The 20631-nt window shown below is 43.5% G+C and overlaps 1 protein-coding gene across 4 annotated transcripts in view; it reads left to right on the top strand.

Annotated features, from left to right (window-relative positions):
* The first annotated feature begins 894 nt into the window (after positions 1-894).
* Ercc6 (ERCC excision repair 6, chromatin remodeling factor) overlaps positions 895-20631 on the top strand; it is a 69552-nt gene continuing 49815 nt past the window's right edge. The window contains exons 1-5 of one of the 4 annotated variants that reach the window (XM_031361133.1): positions 895-1005; positions 4317-4752; positions 7095-7215; positions 9341-9452; positions 14571-15297. In XM_031361133.1, coding sequence (XP_031216993.1) covers positions 4331-4752; positions 7095-7215; positions 9341-9452; positions 14571-15297 — 1382 coding nt within the window. In that variant the 5' untranslated portion in view covers positions 895-1005; positions 4317-4330. Of the gene's footprint in view, positions 1006-1025; positions 1306-4316; positions 4753-7094; positions 7216-9340; positions 9453-14570; positions 15298-20631 lie in introns of those variants that run through there. The other 3 variants (XM_031361135.1, XM_031361134.1, XM_031361136.1) reach the window with 3 other exon arrangements.

A 20631-nucleotide genomic window follows, 5' to 3' on the forward strand; every position in this document is an offset into this window, starting at 1 on the left:
ATTGGCAGACACCCTTTTCTTTCTTTAAAAATATGTTTGGAGGCTGGGCAGTAGTGAGGCATGCCTTTAATCCCAGCACTTGGGAGGCAGAGAGAGGTAGATTTCTGAGTTCAAGGCCAGCCTGGTCTACAGAGTGAGTTCCAGGACAGCCAGGGCTATATACAGAGAAACCCTGTCTCGAAAAACTAAAAAAAAAAAAAAGTTTGGTTTCAGACCCAGGGACAAGGGACTGAGATGCATATTTTACATATCAAAGCCTCCAGGTTTTTCCAGCATCCCTCAGTTCCTACCTGATATACCCTGGTCCCCAACCTTGTACTTTCCAGCACAGGGGCTGGGCTGCCCTTCCCCCAGAGGCTCCTCTCAATAAAATCCAGGCATTTTGGTTCGCACACGCCCCGCCTCAATCCTTGGGGACAGTGAACTCGACAGACAATAGCTTCCCAATAAACCTGCCTTTATTTTTTATTTATTTATTTTGTTTTTCGAGATAGGGTTTCTCTGTGTATCCCTGGCTGTCCTGGATCTTACTCTGTAGACCAGGCTGGCCTTGAACTCAGAAATCTACCTGCCTCTGCCTCCCAAGTGCTGGGATTAAAGGCGTGCTTCACCACTGCCCGGCAATAAACCTGCCTTTAACATAATCTAATCTGGTTTGAATTGGCTCATTTCACCGGCGGAGAAATAACCTATCAGTATCTTTTAGTTCCTAAAACTAGATAACGTTTGCGAGGAATGATACAAGCCGCCCAAATGGCCACAGGCTGATCACACTGTCCGATCCAGCCTAGGACAAAGGCCGCGAGCTGCTCCCTTTGGTCAACGCACGTGGCAAACCCTTGCTTACAAACAAACGGCTCAGCAAGGCGCAGGCGCCGTTGGGCTTGCTTCCCCCTCAGAGGCGGTGCTTATCACAGGCCTACGGCGCATGCGCTAAGGTCTGTCTCAACGCTCCGCGGCGGCCGTGGCAACGAAGATTTCGTTAAGGCAGCCGCGTGGTCCTGGGTGAGTGTTCGGCAGCCGGACCGAAGGCCGGGTGAGAGTGTCTGTGCCTCGGGCTCTCCAGGCGGCTGTGGCCCCGCGCCGTGGGCGTCTAGCCTTCTACCGCCTAGCCCATCCGAGAGAGCGGCGGCTTCGCCCCTGGGCCGGGTATCTTCCGGCAGGCGCACCTGAAACCGGAAGTGACGCGTGGCGCACGCTCTCACCTGAGCGGCAGGCACGGGGCTGTCGCGGCGCGGACCAGCCCCTGGCATCTGCTTCTGGGTTTGTGAGTGGGGCCTGGCCTGCAGGGCCTACAGGGCTCTGGTGAGTCTGGATGACGACGACGGTGTCCTTGAGAGGGAGAGTCAGGGTGGTGCACATCCAACGCCTTCCGTGCTGATGCAAAGTTGAGTGGGAAGGACCGAGATGTAAATGCTGTAACCCGGTACCCCTCGGCATCTTCACCGCTGTCCTCCTCTTCCAAGCCCTCTCGTTTTCCTCCTGACTACCTATTAGCATTGCATTGCAATTTCTCTATTATCCAAAACTGCTCTTTTACGAGTATCAATTGACTTCTGCTGTTGTCCCCCATCTTTAAACTCTTGGAGTGCCATTTCAGTGAAATAAAATTTAAGAGCATTTTTTTTCCCTGACCCGTGTAACTTGTCCCTTCTTGCCTCAAAACCGTGCTTATGTACAGATAACTCTCCAGACCCTCATCCAGCTCAAATCCAGCTCGATTGTGGTTGTAGAAAGCCCAAGTCCGGTTTCCCAGCCTTGTAAGTTTTAGATGTATCGAGCGACTCTGAAAGATTTACACAGAGAGCAATACTCCTAATCAGCTCTTTAATTTTGGTTACAAAACTTCTCACTGTGTTCCAGCCTTTATTCATTAACTCAGTTCGAGATACTAACTCTGCATTTGACCTTGATTAAATCCCATTAATTTTTTAGAATGCTGCTTTGTCAGAGAGGCCACCTCACACTTACCTTCACAGTTTCACTTAGTTTTCTCTTATCTCGGAGCTATGTAACTTCTCTTTATGGCCATCACCACAGTTGCCCTGTTTATATCTATGCAAAGTTCATTTTTTAAAAATGCCTGGCCTCCCAGGGGACTAAGCCCTGCCCAGGGGAAGTAGTGCACCTCATATCTCATGTGATTGAGTCAGTAGCAGTTTGTTGATGTGTGATTTATTTCACGTCTAAACTTTAATGCTTTGATCAAATCAAAAAGTTTACATTACACTCCCCCACCCCCATGTGCACGTTCACACCCCACACAGGCAAGCTCTCTTCTGGCTATAGCTAGAAGCTAAATGGCTTTTTGCCCTCCTCCCCATCCCACCATGAACTCCAAGCTGTTACTTCAGTTTCTCTTCTTGGCCCCTTTCAATTCTTATTCCTTTGTTCTACCACATCTCTGACCATCCCAAGGAATGGCATTTCTCCAAGGCCTGCTGGTTACAGGAGGAGGAGACTGCAGCACCATCCATCATTTTGGAAAGCACACAACAGCAGTGTTCATTTCTCGCCTACAGACTCTCCTCCTTCTCACACCCCTCCCCACCCAACTTTGACTAAGGAAAGGCCCAGGCTTTTTCCTTCTGGAGTTATCTTCTCTGTGGGCACCAGGCATCACTCTCCAGCTAGAGGCAGATAAAGGTGCTGTGCCTTCTGGTCACTTCTCTTCTGGACCTTCCCTGGTTGCTGCACAATTTTCTGTTCAAGTCATTTCCAAAGGACATTGTATTGTTTTCTTGATGTGTGTGTGTGTGTGTGTGTATAGGTATATATGTATATACATATGTATATTTTTTCTCTTTTACTTTCCAACAAAACCTTGGGTTATTTATCACCCTTTCTCCCTTCCGTAGTCAAGGTCCTTAAAGCGGTAGGTTGCCTTCCTGTGTCCTCCTTTGCCTTGCTGCCTGCTGACCTCAGACAGTCTGGTTTTTAGTTTTTGTGTCTGTTGCTCTACTGGATTCAACCTTCCCCCTCCCCCCCCTCCCCTTTTCTTCTTGTTGCTCGTTTTCAAACTCTGTGTCTCAGGCTGGCCTGGAACTCACTGTGCTGCTTCAACCTCTCAAGTGCTGGGATTACAGCGTGTGCCACATGTCCAATGAGAAATTTCTTTTATAGGCGTCCCCAGTGAGCTGTCAGAATCCAGATCAACGGAATCCTGCTTTTCTCTAATCTAGTCATTCATTTCTTACTTTACCCTGTTTAAAAATCAATTTCCACAACATTTTATTTGTAAATTTATCTTTGACTAAAATGCTGTTGATAATTTTGGTTTAATTGACATATTTTAACTTAAAAATAAATCCCTTTATACATGAAAGATGAAAAAAAGAAGTTCCTTTAAACTCCAAGTTTAATTCCAGCTCTTATGGGCAGACTCTGAACCAGAACTCCACCCCTCTGTTGGAGGGCAACTTTTCCTCTGAAGATAATCAGAAAGACCCCAAAGGGAGGGATATTCTCTTTTTATCATCACCCACCTCAGTGATGGTCTCTGGCAGCTGCTTGCTCTTAGAACTGTATCCACATCTGCCCAGCCCTTCCCTTCCCCCTCGGACTCAGATTTGTCTTCGGACCACATGGTGTGTTAGTATTGACTTGTGACAACTCAGCAACCTCCACTTCAGCTTCCTGTCTGCTTCCTTTCTGAGAGTCATTGTTGGGATTGAATCCACTTGTGACTCAGTCGCCTAGGCCATCCTTTTATTTTGGACTCCTGTGTAAACCTTACTTCCTTTCAGCAGATACTGACCCATACAATTGTTCCCCTTCTTCAACATGGATTCCTGAGTCTTGAGGGTAGAGATTTGGTGACTTCATTTGAAATGGATGTATCTTTGAAGATTTTTCACTTAATCTTCGAGCTTCTGACATGATCCATTCTCCAGATGGAGGCTCAGCTTAGAAGTTCCTAGTGTGATTCCTGTAGTTCTCACATTACCAATAAATGAACTGTACAGTTGGCCAGGCTGCTTTAACACAAAGCTGGTGTGCCATAGCCCAGTGAAGGTGCTGGCTGGCGAGACAGCAGCTGGGTCAGTTTACTTGTTTTAGAACATTCTTAGGCTGTCTCACTGGCTTTCTCACATGGCTGCCCATGTGTCCTTTGTTGCTGTCACTGTATTTATTTTGGTTAGCTTTTCTTGTTTATCCTCCTTTGTTCTCTTTAAAGAAGTTAGTACTTAGGAACTTTAGCATATTTAATTGGAAGGTTATTGATGTTTTGAGAAACTCATGCATTTAACATAGTTAAGACACTGTATACTGATCAACAACCAAAGAGCTTATCAATTTTTTTTTTCCTCTTTTAGATAGTTTGTAGAGGATGTCCCATGAGGAAATCCCCAACTCCACTCATCCTCAAGAGCAAGACCATTTACCAAATCAGCATGTCAGTGCCGACACAGACATGCCAGTTGAGCAGGAGAGTGGTGGGGTCTCAGAAGCTGGGGAGTGCCTCTCTTCTACTTCCTGTGAGTATGGGCCATCCACATCTGCTGAAGCTTCTGTGTTGGCAGTCACAAGGCGGGGACCAACCCTGCTACACATTGATAGGCATCAGATCCCTGCAGTGGAGCCCAGTGCTCAGGCCCTGGAACTGCAGGGCCTGGGTGTGGACGTTTATGACCAGGCCGTCCTGGAGCAAGGCGTGCTTCAGCAGGTGGACAGTGCGATGCATGAGGCCAGCCGTGCGGCCCAGCTTGCTGATGCGGAGAAGGACTATCAGTCAGTCCTGGATGACCTCATGTGAGTGTGAGCCTTCTGTTTTTCAGTTTGCATTGAGATATGATAGGGAAATTCAGGTAATAGAAAGCTGAGATTTGCCAGGCAGTGGTGGGGCACGCCTTTAATCCCAGCACTTGGGAGGCAGAGGCAGGCAGATTTTTGAGTTCAAGGCCAGCCTGGTCTACAGAGTGAGTTCCAGGACAGCCAGGGCTGCACAGAGAAACCCTGTCTCAAAAAACAAAAAACAAACCAACAAAAAAATCTGAGATTTATAGAACCTCTCATCTGGGAAATAGGTGGTTAAGATAATCCTCGATTTGCCTTCTGAGCTTCTGTCCCTCCCTTGAGGAATAACATTGCTTATATTTAGGCATAGATCAACCCCTGAACCTTGCCTAGGGTCTTGAAGAGCAAGACCTTCCTGGCAGCACATGCAGATGCTTTTTGGAGTGAATTCTGGGAGTTTCATACTTGAGACACTGGGAATGCTTGGAACTTATCGTCACTGTTCTCTCTCTCCTATAGTTTCTATTTTGTCGTTCCCAAACAATGTTTATTCTTTTGGCAATTTTTCAGATTTTTTTTTAAAAGATTTATTTTTATTTTATTTTATTTTATTTTATTTATGTGTATGAGTACACTGTAGCTGTATAGATGTCTATGAGCTATCATATGTGTGGCTGCTGGGAAGTGAACTCAGGACCTCTGCTGGCCCTGCTCGCTCCGGCCCTGCTCACTCCAGCCCGTGCTCACTCCGGTGTAATTCACTGTAACTGTCTTCAGATGCACCAGAAGAGGGCATCAGATCTCATTACGGGTGGTTGTGAGCCACCATGTGGTTGTTGGGATACTAACTCAGGACCTTCGGAAAAGCAGTCAGTGCTCTTATCCGCTGAGCCATCTCGCCAGCCCCAGTTTTTCAGATTTTAATTCATAAAAATATTGAGAATAAACTCTCTGCCCTTCATTTTTTTGTGTCCTTTTTTTTGGCTCTAAAGAAAGATTCAATCTTATGAAGACTTCATTTGTGTTGTAGAGGAAAGAGATGTGGGCTCTGCTGAGTGAAGTATTCTGGTGGGGAAGGTGTAGGCCCGCCTCAGGGAGAGACCAAGGGCAGAGAGGCAGGGAAGCATGGAGCCCACTCATCCTCATGGGTGATATCTAGGTTGGTCAGATATAGAAGCTAGAGCAACTAAGGACTGGCCTAGGTGGAAAAATGGGCAATCCTAGTACATGGCTAGAGAAGGAGGCAGGTAGTGAACATAGAGCTAGAGGCACTACCCAGCGGTGGGGGCTGTGGCTAGGTTTCTATAGATGCTCAAAGAACATTTCTGTTAATAGTTCCTTTTTTTTTTTTTTAATTTTTTTTAAAGATTTATTTTTTATTAATTATATGTAAGTACACTGTAGCTGTCTTCAGACACCCCAGAAGAGGGCATTGCAGATGGTTGTGAGCCACCATGTGGTTGCTGGGATTTGAACTCAGGACCTTCAGAAGAGCAGTCGGCACTCTTAACCGCTGAGCCATCTCTCCAGCCCCCAACAGTTCCTTGATAGGTTCTTTTGTTTTAATTGAAATCATGATGATTGTCATTATTATTTGTTTACACCCCTTGAGTAGCACATATTTTGCTTAATTGTTTTGAAATCTTTCTTGTTCTGTGCAGTGGCCCACCTTCTACGATTGCTTTCGATTGCTTTCGGAACTGTGTCCATTTTCTGTAGAGGCCTTAGAGGACAATACTGCCTTAAGTAGCCAGTGACTTGCATTGTTACCCTGAGGTCTGCAAAGAATCCAAACAGCAAATTATGAGATTGATTTTCTCTTTTAAAAATTAGAAGCAGCAATTTTGTAGTATTTTAGGAGCAACTAATTTTCAGTTGTTCTTTTCTCTTTACACCATGAAGTCTATTGTTACAGTAGAGGAATTTCCAGTTCTGTGAAAGGAAAATATTTACATAGATATGTGATTCACTTAAGAGAAGAATTAAGTATTTTTAGACTTTTTCAAACTTTGGGAGGCTTCCATGATGTGTATCTATTTCTTCATATATAAAAGGAAACTTGAACTGAGTTATGTCCTTACCTAACTGTCTTAAATAAATAGACACTAAAAAATGCTTGTTGTAGAAATGAGTCAGTTTGCAAATAGTCATGGGCTGGTTTAAACTGCCTGAGAAGAGAGGAGCACTGTTATCGACTGCGCCTCGGATCTATTTGTGACTGTAAAAGTGCATTCTGCTTCAATTTTGTTTATGTGTTAGCCATAAGAAGTTAAGATAGATGTGTTTTTTAGCATTTTCTCTACTTTATGCTAAGAAAAAGTTACCATGGAGAAAAACAGACAATTATTATTTTTCAGGTCATGTACAACATCCCTGAGGCAAATCAATAAAATTATAGAGCAACTTAGCCCTCAAGCTGCCAGCAACAGAGACATCAACAGGAAACTAGATTCCGTGAAACGACAGAAGTATAACAAGGTGATGCTAAGTAACCTACTGAGCGCCACAGTACATTTAAGTATCATTTAAGTACTTAGGAAGGATTCCGGAGAATACACGTTATGGGAAACAACATTATAATAGAAACATATTTTTTTTAAAAAATTGATTCTTATTTTAAGTGTGTGAGTGTTTTGCCAATATGTATACCATGTTTGTGCCTGGTGCATACAGAGGCCAGAAGAGGGAACTGGATCCCTTATAACTGATGTTACAGATAGTTATCAGCCATTATGTGGGTACTGGGAACTGAACCCAGGACATCTGTAAGAGTAGTAATTGCTCTTAACTTCTGAGCTACCTCTCTAGCCCCACAGTAGAAAAATTTGGGGTGCCTTTCTGTCTGTTCTGCTATACAGTATTTTTGATAACCTATATGTACAGATACACGTCCATATACATCCATACATACATGCTCAGGAGTAGTTCTTGTGGTTTCGTGGTTCCTTGCTTCTGTGCTCTTTCATGGTCTTCCCTGTCAGTGTTAACTACCATTTCATCGTCTGCTTGGGCTCTGACCTCTCACTCAGTCCCTGTTTTGTCTGAGCTTAGCTATCTTGCTTGGGTCTGGCTTACCAAGTGTCTTCTTTTCCTGCAGATATGGCCATCACCACTCACACACACAGCCATATGGGGCTGCCCATAGAGGCAGAGAACTGAGGGATGGGAAGGGACTGTTGTCTCTGAGATTGCTTTTCTGAGGCTTTTAAGAGAGATTTATATGCAGCTTTGTGAAGACTGAAATATTTTTTGGGTTTTGTATACCAACCACCATGTAGGAATTGATGGCGTTAGCTGGGGATGACTAGCGTTGATGGTTCTGGCTCTGAGCCTGCAGGGGTCTCTATTTGTAGCTGACTGAGTGCAACTTGTGGAGTACTTGTCCTGTGAGTTCCACTTGAGGGTGGTGTGTAGACTCAGTCGTGGAGCCTTCCTTCATTATCTCACCGGGCTCCTCATTTCTACAGCAGCGTCCCACATCTGAGCTGGCAGTAGTTTAGTGCAGATGGAGCCTTCATAAATCAGGAAGGACATTGGGCTTCTTGTGGGCTGAAATTTTAAAGGTGGAGAGAACTGATGTTAGGTGACTGAGTCATGATCTGACCTAATTATATTCTTTTTTTTTTAGTTAGATTATAGTAAAGGTTTTTTGGAAAGCTGCTCTTAGGTGGTCAGAGTTCACTGATCCCAAGGACCAAGGTCAGGGATGTTGCCATGAGGACAAGGGGGGAGGTAGAGGAGGGAGAGAGAAAGAGAGAAAGGGGCTATGTGCAGAGAAGAGAAGAGGGAGATGGAGAAGGAGGAAGCGAAGAAGGAGAAAAGAAAAAGAGAAGGAGAAGAAGGAGGAGGAAGAATAGGAGGAAGAGGAGGAGCCTAATTATATTCTTTGTTTAGGATTTTCAGAGGGAAAGTGCTTTAAGCAGGATACAGGAAGACTGAGAAAACAAGTTGCAAGTCATGGTATTACACTGTTTGTGTTTCCCTCTGTCCCTCTCCCTGATGCTAAAGATCAAACCCAGGGCCTGTGTACTGGGCAAGAACTCTTACCTGCATGAAGACAGTTGAAGCACTTAAGGCTTAATTGTAATGTCAATGGAGGTAAAAAAAAGAGTCTGAGGTACATGGCTTAGCACAATGTCTTTCAAAAGCTTTAATGGGGTCAAGTACTCCAAAGGCTGCCATTCATGGCTAGGTCTCCAGAGGCCTGACCTTATAACTGTTTGAGCTTTTGAATTTTTATTTCTTGTCACTCTGGGTTGCTGCCTGCTATAGCTGGTTGGTTGCCTGACTCAGAAATAGGGTTTAATTATGCAGAATGTGTAGAGGGAACCCAGAGAACATTTCCACCTCCCAGGTCAGTGCACCTGAGCTCAATGCTCAGTCCTAAGGGCAAGGGCCCCCTGTGGGTGTGACTGGCTGTGCAGGCATGCTCAGAGCTGCTGTGCAGCAGCCAAGTGGGACCTGTTCAGCTAGTGCTCCATGTAACCATGTGGGGTTTTTAGTTTGCTCCTGATTAAAGTTTAAAGTTGTGTAGTGCAGTCTTTTTGTTATAACTATAAATCACTGTATTGTATATCTTGTATTTGGGGTTTACATCTTAAAGGAACAACAGCTAAAGAAGATAACTGCAAAACAGAAACGTCTCCAGGCCATTCTCGGAGGGGCTGGGGTCCAAGTGGAACTGGATCATGCCAGCCTAGAGGAGGAAGATGCAGGTGAGGATGCGGGGGCAGCTTGGCATGCTCTTAATTGAAGTCTGGTGCCTGTAGGGGAGATGTCTTGTGAGACTTTTTTGAGTTTTGATACTAACATGTTGCTTTGCCTTTGTGCCAGCTGGGTCTGGGGAAATCTCATTTTCCTGTGGAATCAGAGCTCTTAAGGCACACATGCTTTTTAGAGACAAAAATAAATGTTCACCTGGTTTTTTCTGGTGATTACTGGCACACACTTGTGTTAGGCTTAACAAATCAGAAAATTTGCACATTCACATACACTAACTTGATAGCGAGAACTAGTATCTTGATTGGGTTCCTTTTGTAATCTTAGCATCGTCAGTCAGCATCTGTAGGATTGCTATCTCTTATCTTTAAGGAGCATAGCGGGCTTTCCAAACCTTCCTTGTGTTAAGGAAAGACATTCAGGTTAGACCATGGCCAGGATGCCACTTAATGTTCTCTTCAGGGCAGCTGTGCTTGGGACAATGTATAAACTCCAAAACTAAATATTTTTTCTGTGTCTATATTTATACACTGTTGGTCATTGCTTGGCCAGTTTCTGCTTAAGACATAGATTAAAGATTAAACTTAGAGTTTGATCAAGCAAACATTCTTTGCTAGTTCCTGGAACTTTTTTACACATAGACAAGAGGGTTTGTATGAAGACCGTAACAATAGAGGAAAATAATGTGCTCTTCCCTCATCTCCCAGTCACTTAAAACAAGATCTCACTGCGTACCTCAGGCTAGTCTCAAAATTGTCCTCCTGCATCAGGTATACATCCTCACTCCTTTAGATTTGCTTCTAAAATTCAGTCTCATATGCTCCATCACTCCTACCATGGTTTATGCCAGGTGGGCCTAGGTTTCTCATTGGTACAGGAGATCTTCCCTGTCTGTCTGAAGCCTGAGTTCTTTAGTTCTGTTGATGCAGAGTTCATAGGTACTCTTCACCTCTGCCTAGTTCAGCCTGATGACGCCTTGAGAGAGTGTTGGACTCCTGTCTCCTGACTTCTTTTCTGCACTCTGGTTAGTTCTGGTTAGTTATTTTTGGTAGCTTATCCGGCAGTATCTTAAATGCTGATACTGCTTAGGACATGTTGAGTGCTCGTGTTGCTTCCTCAGCCTGACTGTCTCATCCATTTCCCATGGGTTTTGCAGCTACCTAAGATCTGATGCCTTAAAAATCCATAGCCCCCCCCCCTTTTTTTTTCTGAGCTCTTGGTTCCCAGGATACTTTCCCATCTGACCACTAGCCATTACTGGAGACTGGGCCCTGTCTGCAGAGTCCATAGAGCTGAATGCCAGGGTATCCAGGCTTTGGGGGACCTGGCTCTGTTCTGCTGGGTGGACCTCTCTCAGCCCATCTGAAGCTATGTAGCAGATGTTCAGGGTGTGCTGCCCACATGCTTCCCTGGGGACATGGCTTCACTGCTTTCCATATGGTGATTATGCAGCTTAGCAGCAGCCCCTTCCTACATGTAGGTGGGATGAGGACAGATTGGAGATCTGATTTAGCCAGTGTGGTCTGCAGGGCAGCAGGCACACTTGCTTACTTTCTTATTCAGCCATACACGGTCCTGTTTGAATAGAGGGAAAGAAGCCCACTGAGTAAAGGTGGGAAAGAGGGAATCCATCATTATTCACAGCCATATGATAGTTTATATAGAAGATGCAAAAGAATTGCCATGGAATTACCACAAGACTTTTAATAAGAGCATTGAATGCAAAGTACATAAAAATTAGTTATTTTTATATGCTAGGAAAAATAAAAGATAAAACTTAATATAGGTATCAGTTATAATCCAAATACCTAGAAATAAATCTTAGGAAAAAAGCAATTCTGAAATGCTTTATACATCTAAAAACTGCAAAATGTTATTGACAAAGAAAAGCTTAAGTAAATGTGGCAATATACCGTGGTTGATGTTGGATGATTCTCTATTATAAAGATGACATTTTTAGCCAGTTGTAGTTTCAATGCTACCCCAATATAAATTTGAGCCTTTTTTTTTTTAAAGTTACAAATGGCATGTGTAAGATATAGGCTGAAGGTAGAGGTTATTAACAAGCTAGTGCTAAAATCTATAGTCCCAGCTCTTGATAGACTGAATCAGCAGGATTGCTGTGAATTTGAGGCCAGTCTAGCCTACAGAGTAAGACCCCTGTCTTACCACTCCTTATCTAAGAAAAGAAAACAGAATGCCAATGTCTAGTGTAGAACTGTAGTGACTAAGTCAGTGTTATATACAAAGTCAGGCTGATGGATGGGGTAGAAGGCTCCAGAAACATGGCCACTTGATTATGATGAAGATCCCAAGCAGTGCTATGATGAGCAATTTTTTGACCAAAAGACTAATAAAGGAATCTTGATCCATTACATATATTACATTCAAAAATATACCCCAGGCAGTTTATAGATCTGAATGTTAATGATAAAGCTTTGAAAATGTAACACAGGGAGACACTATCATGATCCTGGGGCAGGTGAAGCAAGGACTGAAGCAAGACCAGAAGTATAAAGTGTGCACACACGAAGAGAGCATTTTAGTAGCTAAACGGACTCTAGAAACAGCCAGGAGCTTCTGCCTGTCAGGAGAGTGTTCAGACCAGGAGAAGGGAGGCTGCAGAGTAGAATATGCATAGGACTTGAGTTTATGATGTAGTAAAAAAAGTAGACACAGACTAAGAACAAGATTTTGTACACAATAGCAGTTGTTCATAAGGCATGGATTTGAAAGGCCTTCTGTTTTTACTGGGAATCATTGAAGTCATGGAATGGCAAGAATGTGGGCCAGTTTGAATTCTTAAACACTACTGAAACAAAAGCTAGTGCTACTTTGCAAATCTTTTTAGCAATGTCTGCTAAACCTTAGCATACTAAAGAATCAGATATTATTACCAAAGGATGTATACCAGAGTATTCATAGTAGTCCAAGCCTAGAAACCACCCTAACTATGTTAATAGTAGAAAGAGAAAAGTGTCTAATCACAGGATATTAGTAACAGTCGGTTAATAAATTTCAATTCAGTTGAACATTATATCAGTATGGATTTCATGCTGAATGCCAGGGATAACAGGTAGACAGGAACACAGAGCCAGGCATGAGTTATTCTTAGAGTCAGGCCTGTCAGTGTCTCAGGGGAGACTGGAGGCTGAGAAAGTGGCAGAGAGGGCGCTCTGGGAACACTAGTTCTTGATTTTTATTACTTGATCTGGATGCTGATGTAGATCTATAGATTCTTTTTTTCTGACTAGACATTGGGACTTACGATTTATATACTCTGATGTATATTTTATTTCAATGCAAGGTTAGTGGAAAACTGGCTATGGTGACATTGGCCTGGTAGGTCTTTTGTTTCTGATTACACAAACATAAAGTTTTTTGCTGGAGGTCAGCTTCAATTAGGGGAAGGGGTGTTTCTGGATGACTGTACTTGACATATCTTCATATTTAATTTATCTTTTCAAGTTACTCACATCACATGCCTAGCATGGTATCATCCAGTAGATGTGTGTGTGTGTGTGTGTGTGTGTGTGTGTGTGTGTGTGTGTGTGTATGTATGTATGTATGCGTGTATGCATGCATTGCATGTATACATGTAGAGACCAGAAGAGGATATGAGGAGTTTTCCTTTGCCACTCTGTACCTCATTTCTTGAGACAGGGTTTCTCTCTGAACCTTGGGCTCTCTATTTTGACTAGGCTGGATAGCCAGTAAAAGCCTGAAGGATCCACTTGTCTCTGCCCTAATATTTGGGTTACAGCCCTGTGATTGTGCCTGGCTTTCCAGGAACTGAAGATTTAAGCTTAGGTAGGTCCTTGTGTTTTTAGAGCAAGCCCTCTTCCCAGCTCTTTTAAGGACCTGTCTGCATTGAGAGGAGCTCGCTCTCTTTGCTGTTCAGTATACTGACATTGGTCATATCTAGCTACTAAGCACTCACTCTGTTCCAACTGAGGGATTTAGTTTTCCCATTCTGAAGTGAACCAGGCATATCCCACCTGTGTCCCGTGGGCCACATGTATCCCCGGCTAGCTATGAATGCAGCCCAACAACAGTGTCTCGTGGAAATGTCAAAAGGTTAAACAGTTGGATACTAGTGACTGGTCATGACCATGCAGGAAGTACAGTACTTTCTGTCTTTTTTAGATAGGCATTCTGATTCTTAGATGAACTGAGGTCCCTCTGAATGTGCGGCAAAGCAATGACATAGAATGTAGGGGATCACTTGTCATGGCTTACTTATGAGCCAGCACAGTTAAGTTTGTCTGTTTATAACCAATAATGTGTAGATAAGCCTGCCTTTGTACAGAAAATATGACTATAATGTGGTACATTTTTATTCACATTCAAAGTTTGACAAAAGAACAAATGTATATAAAGTAGGTAAACATTTAGTGTACTTATGGGGTGTCATGTGATATTTCAACATATATATATTGTGTAGTGTGTAAATTAGGTTAAACATACCCATCTTCTCAAACATTTATCATTTTTATTCCAGCTATTGAAGCAATACAATATGTTACTACTCTGTGCACTCCTCCCCTGTGGAGTGCTACCACAGACTTCCCTTCTGTTAACAGGGACTTGGTACCATGGATCAGCCTTCTTTTTCCTCCCTCAGCTCTCAGTAGTCCCCATTCTACTTTCAGCATTGTGAAGATCAGCTCTTCTAGATTCTGCATGTGAGAGAGAGCACACAGTATTTGTCTTTCTAAGCCTGGCTTGTTTCACTTCACATAATCTTCAGTTCTGTGTTACTGCAGATGTAATATTTCATCCTTTAAAAGTGGCTGCACAAGCCAGGCAGTGGTGGCACACGCCTTTAATTCTAGCACTTGGGAGGCAGAGGCAGGTGGATTTCTGAGTTCGAGGCCAGCCTGGTCTACAAAGTGAGCTCCAGGACAGCCTGTTTGTGTACCACATTATACAGTGTCATATTTTGGGAAAAGTTACTGAGAATGTATTACTCATGGGTTTTAAACTTTACTCTGTTCAGTCACTGATTTGTTTTGTGAGTTCCTGGAAATCCTTACCACCTGTGAGTGAGTGATTGTTTTCCTGTGTGCTCTTTGAGAGTTTTACTCTAGTTTTCATTGTTGCTTCCCTTTCAGAGCCAGGGCCATCATGTCTTGGCAGTATGCTCATGCCTGCCCAGGAGACTGCCTGGGAAGAGCTTATTCGCACTGGCCAGATGACACCGTTTGGTACTCCAGCCCCTCAGAAACAGGAGAAAAAGCCTAGAAAAATAATGCTCAATGAAGCTTCAGGCTTTGAAAAATATTTAGCAGACCAAGCACAACTTTCGTTTGAAAGGAAGAAACAAGTTGCTAATAAAAGGACAACTAGAAAAGCTGTGGTTATATCTGAGTCAAGCCGAGCACCAAATGAAACCAAGCCAGACCAGGGAAGCCAAGTGCTCTCTCAGACAGATAAGCGCCTGAAGAAGCACATCAGGAAGCTCCAGAAGAGGGCGCTGCAGTTCCAGGGGAAAGTGGGATTGCCAAGGGGGAAGAAACCTCTGGAGCCTGAGGTGAGGCCAGAGGCCGAGGGAGACACTGAAGGTGAGGAGTCTGGGTCCTCTCCCACTGGTGGGGACGAGGAGGAAGAGCAAGAGGAGGAGGAAGAGGTAGCCAGCCCGTCTTCTGATGACATTAGCTATGAACTGAAGCCTCTTCGGAAGGGGCAAAAATACCAGAAGAAAGTTCCAGTGCAGGAGATCGACGATGACTTTTTTCCAAGTTCAGAGGAGGAAGATGAAGCTCTGGAAGGAAGAGGAGGCCGCAAGGTAGCCAGGCACCAAGACGATGGAGATGAGGATTGTTATAAGCAGCGGTTAAGGTTAGTGTGCAGGGTCTCTGCTGCTTAACGTGGAGGGAGAAGGCCACCCCAAAGACCACTAGACACCCAGCTGCACAGGAGCTACGCTTGCTCCCTTTAGCCCACAAGAACCTGGACATGGAGTCCTTAATGGAGCTAGCCCTAATGTTTTGAGTCTTTATTCTAATTGAGAGGGAAATCTGGGATGAGGAGCCGAGGGAAGGCTGGGCAAGAGCTGAGAGGACTGACACTAGCTGTCAGCATGGTACTCGTTGCCCTGCAGCAAGTGTCAGGAAGGAAAGTGTGCTGCTCTACCTTGGGTTTTTTCCTTATGAGGTAGGATATTCACATTAGATAAATTTCTTCAGAAAAAAAGCTGAAACGTGTGTTTTGGCATATGAGAGAAGATGTTCTTTTCCAAATACTTCTCCCTTGACTTTGAGAAAATAGTTGTCTACAGAATTACAGACTACTGTAAGCTGAGGGTACACTGTGTGCACAACACATGTCCCCCTTGCCATCTGCCATCTGCCACTGCTGAGGCTGGGTTGGCTTTTACCCTCAGGACTTTGTTACAGTCACTATCGCTGGGTGGGTTCTATGAGCCAGGAGAGCACTCCACACACCACAGGCACAGGGTTTCTACAGAGGTCAGAAGAGAGAAGGAACTATGGCATTAGTGAAATATTTACTGTTGGGATGGCTTTGGCTAGTCCTCAACAGTGCTTTTATTTCTCAATGAGAGGAAAGCTAATTGATAGTGTTTCTAGAAGAGTTCTGTGTGCCTCCCTGGGAAAGCTGGCCTATTGAAATTCTTTAGTTCAGAGCTGCTGTAACCCTAGTCCAAGCTCCAAGTATATTGCATAACCTTTTCAGAGTTTCTTAAAGGTAAGTTGAGGCCCAGTTCTACTGCCATTGTAGTAGTTCCTTGTGGTAGTGAATGGAGAGGAAGGGACCTATGCTGGTCATTTACCACCACAGTATATGTCAGTGTGCACACCTATAGCTATTGTGTTTGAAGAATACTACTCAATACTCTTAAACAGTGAATAGTGTCAGTCTTTACTGTAAGAAATTAATAAAAATGTTAATCATAGCATATTGATTATAAATGGAGCAATATATAGTCTTCTCATTAAACTGAGTCGATATTAAATGTATTTTAAACATAGCAATTTATTTTGATTGAATTTTAAGTATGGGTACAGTTTAATTTCATGGCAATAAGTTTTTTTTAATAATGTTAAGATTGTAAAACAATTTATTATTTCCAAAGCCATACCATAATCCATTTTTTGCTAAAGTTATAGTAAAATCTCAAATGAATTTCAGAAATATCAATAATTCTTAATTGCCACCAAAATACGATAGCTCTTAAAATTTTATAGCTAGTTATTAAGGCTGTTAAGCGGCAGATATACACATTGAAATGTTTATATTACATCTCCTTTGGTGCTCTTTCGATGGGGGGATGTTAAAAGAAAATAAAATGCTAAGGATTGAGAATCGTATTAATGTTTGAAATTTGTCATTCATCAAATTCTACTATGCATTGCTCATCTTTGTAGATAGATGGAGTTGTAGTAGTAGTTCTTGGACTGAACAAGAACTTCTTGTTGATGATCACAGGATAACTAGAATCATCAAAATAAACCTGTAGTTTCCAGTGTAGAAAATATTTTCTTTAATTGGTTAAGTTTTTGGCAGCCATAATTGATACTTTCCCTCTTCTGATTAGGCTAAAGCTCTCAGTTCAGTCTTGGATGTAAACTGTGTGGCACTGTCCATTTCTTATCCTTCATGCACTCAGATCCTCAGGTGGGACCTGGGAGCTGTTGTAGGTCAAATCTCTGAATATTCATAAGCAGGAGCTATGCTTAGAAGCCGATGTTTGTGGGCTCTTGTTCTTGCTGGAGGTACACAGGCATCCATTAGGATTGGCTTTCTTAACATAATGCTCATGCTCCAGAAATCTCCAAGCTAAATAGACTTTCTGGAACTGATAACACGCCCCATGCTTTGAATTATCTGTGTCCTGGAAAGACACAGATCTGACTGCCTACTTAAGGCTAGATGCTAGAACAGAATAGTAACCCTTTACCAGGATGCTGGTCTAGTTAGCTGTACCTGTGCCTGGCACTTGCTACCTAGGTGAGGTGTGCTCATTTCCCAGTTGTGATGGGTAGCTCTGTAGCTTGGCCTTTGCTTCCATGTGCCTGTGCCTGTCTGCATCCTGGCACTGGCTTAGAGGATTTCCAGTAAGGAGTCGGTAGCTGCTTGTTAGTGGACATGAACAGATGCAGAACCTTAGTGTGAAGGAAGCAGTGAACACAGATGAGCTGTGGAGGAGACTCTGGAGCACGTTCATCCTGGTGCAGGGCCTCGTCTACTCACTAGCTCAGATATGTTGCTGTGCTCCTTGTGGTTAAGTTTGCCTCAGATCCTCTGCTGTGTCATGGGAAGTAGAATATTTCATGACAGTGGCAAGAACATGTAGCTTGGCACTGCTCCCCTCAGAGACCTTGCTCAGTTAAGCCAGACCCTGCTCACACCACAGAAAAACACCCAAGGACAAGTCAGTGAGGCAGAGTTAGCATGTGTAGAGTGAAGATGGGGATATACACTTCAGATTTCAGCACGGTGGACAGATGTTTGGCAAGAGATATGCACCTGAGACATGGGCTTGGGCTTCTCACAGTTTTATGTGTGTGACTTTGTGGCTTTCTAAATTGCTCAGAGGATATAACTTATAAGGATTAAAGATTAAGCAGTTTAAAAATTAAGCAGAAATACATGAATTGGTTTACTTTTTTATTGTAAAGAGTTTCCATTTGTAACTGAAAGTGCACAGTGGTTTTATGAGGTATGCTGTTTCTGTTTAAAAGTAAGAGAAGTCAAATCAAGGCTGCATCTGTTTAGGCCCTGCGCAAGCATCGCTTATTTCTTGTTTTTAACACCCAGTTAGCACCTTTAGGAAACTTAGAGTTCCCTCTGTAGGTGCTCTTGATTTTGTCAGAGTACTGAAGTTTCTTGGCAGTCAGCCAGCAAGACAACTTAGATCCTAGGCTTTGGGCTTCTTTCCCTTCCCATGTTTCTAGGAGTGGTGGCCTGTTTTCCAGGAGGTCCAGGCCTTCTCTGGGGCTGGGAAAGAAAGCCAGCATCCCTCAGTGATGTCTGTCGTAGCTCCAGAGGGTGGGTAAGGGGACATCAACAGTGTTCCTACCAGATGTTCGCCTGAGATGGTAAAAGGGAATGTCCTAGGCTCTGGCCTCCTTCGCCAGCAGTAGTCAGCTCTGTGAGAGGCCTGGAGGAAGTCATTTCCAAATTGCTTCTGTTGGCAGCAGGAAGTTAGAATTTATCATTTAGCTTTAATTCATACCTAGAAGCTTAGCTATGATTTAAGTGTCTGTACATCTGTAGTAAGGAGCAGGCACTGGAGCAGAACTTAGCCCAGACTGGTCCCTGACCCTTGGAGTGACTGTACAAGCCCAGTCCGGAAACCCCACCCAGAAGCTTGTCCAAGCATGCTGTGGCACTGTCTGTGTTGGAAACTGCCAACACAGATTTGTATGTCCATTACTGTTTCTCTTCTGAGACCATAGCTTTTGGCTGATTGGGTTTCCCCAAATGCTTTCCTGTGTGCCTTGATAATTGTGCTTCTGTAAGAGAGGGTCTGGGGTAGAGTTGAGTCTCAGCCTTTGATGCCATTGGAAAAAATTGGTAACGTTGGGGTTTGAGGTGCAATGCTTTTTCTGTTCTACCCTAAAACAGATAGCCCTCATCTCCAGTCAGTCAGACACAAGAGAGGTCAGAAACCATGGTTTCAAGTGCCTGGTTTCATCTGGAGCACTGGGCTGTGTGCCGGGCTTCAGCCAGAAGTTGTTCCAGTTGATCCTTGTGCTTGGCTTACAGGCTTTCCATCTTCTTCCACTTACTTTAATTGTAAATATATAGCAATATCAAGATGGGAAAAATCTTTACATAATTTTTTTCATTATTCCTGACTGAGTTTATGTATACCTGTTTTTACCTTATTATGGTTATAGTGGCCCTCACAAATATGTTATAATCAATTTGCCCATGTTCTCGCTGCTAAGAGCTGAGAAATGTTGGAAATGTTGCCTTCCATTGTAGTTTGGTGGAAAGTACAGTGTCCATGTGTGACCACAAGGTGGTGCCAAGAAGCAGCACATAGCTGCCTCTCTCATGGCTAAAACCAAACAGAAACCTGAAATCTGGGAGGTGGAGATGTTTTAGGGAGATGGCTTCTTAAACTTTGATCACTATCAGCAAAAGAGATAGCTCTTACCTCAAAAGACAGCAGGGGTGGTTTATTTTGGAGTCAAATATGAGAGATTATGGCTCAGAAGGACAGATTTAACTCACGTTAGTACATTCTTGTGATTTTAAATTTTTATCTTTTTGTGCCTGATTTTTACTTTTGTTTTATGTGACTAAACTAGAGTTGAAAATTTTGATAAAGGCTCAATTCACTGTGTGACTGTTACAGTGAGTCTTCAGTTGTCTTGGGCAACGAGGAGCTAATGCCCCTTCTGGCCTCCCTTCCTCTGGAGCACTGACTGGCCTTCTGCAGTCTAGCTGAGTTGTATCTTAGTGTGGAGATTTGGCTTGTGCACATGGCCATCTCTGAGGAGGAACAGGTTGTCCCTTGTGCTGCCAAGGATCAGACCCTGAAAGGGTTCAAGTGAGCTAGGATGAACTTTGAAGAGTCTCATTTGGAAGGTCAGAGTCCTCTGACCATATGAGAGAAGGATGGCATCTGGTGCCATGACAGTGTGAGTAACTGCACTCCTTGTTGTCCGTCCCTCTGTTGGCTGAGGTACTGACGGGAAGAGCCATGGGAAGGGGAGGCTGAGAGCAATCCAGCAGCGGCTTCATCTGCTTCAGGGACTCACAACACTATCTCCAGTGTGGATTCTCTCCTCACTGGGGGAAGGGGGTGTCAGTTCCACCCTTCCTGGGGTCCAGTTCCTGCTGAAGGAAGAGCTCCAGCCTTCGTGCCTCTTTCTCCTCCCTTTGCCAACATCCAGTTTAGGTTGGATTGTTCCTCTGATGGATCCTTGCTTGGACAGAGTGGACGACATTCAGCAATTTTAGAATGTACATACTTAAGCAAAAGCCAAATTGATTTATTGACACCCTTTTAGAAGCCCTAATAATTTGATTTCTGAAAATATAAGATTAATGTTTAATCTAGATATGATCTAGAAACCTAAATGTAACAATTTGAAGATTGTTCTTAACATGTTTTCAGGAGCTCAATTCTTTTTCAAGGAAATAAGCTTTTTTTTGGTACTTTCTTCTTAGGAATCTTGATTTTAAAGAGAAAAGAAA

The sequence above is a fragment of the Mastomys coucha genome, unplaced genomic scaffold (genome assembly GCF_008632895.1).
Source record: "Mastomys coucha isolate ucsf_1 unplaced genomic scaffold, UCSF_Mcou_1 pScaffold9, whole genome shotgun sequence".
Classification (NCBI taxonomy): domain Eukaryota; kingdom Metazoa; phylum Chordata; class Mammalia; order Rodentia; family Muridae; genus Mastomys; species Mastomys coucha.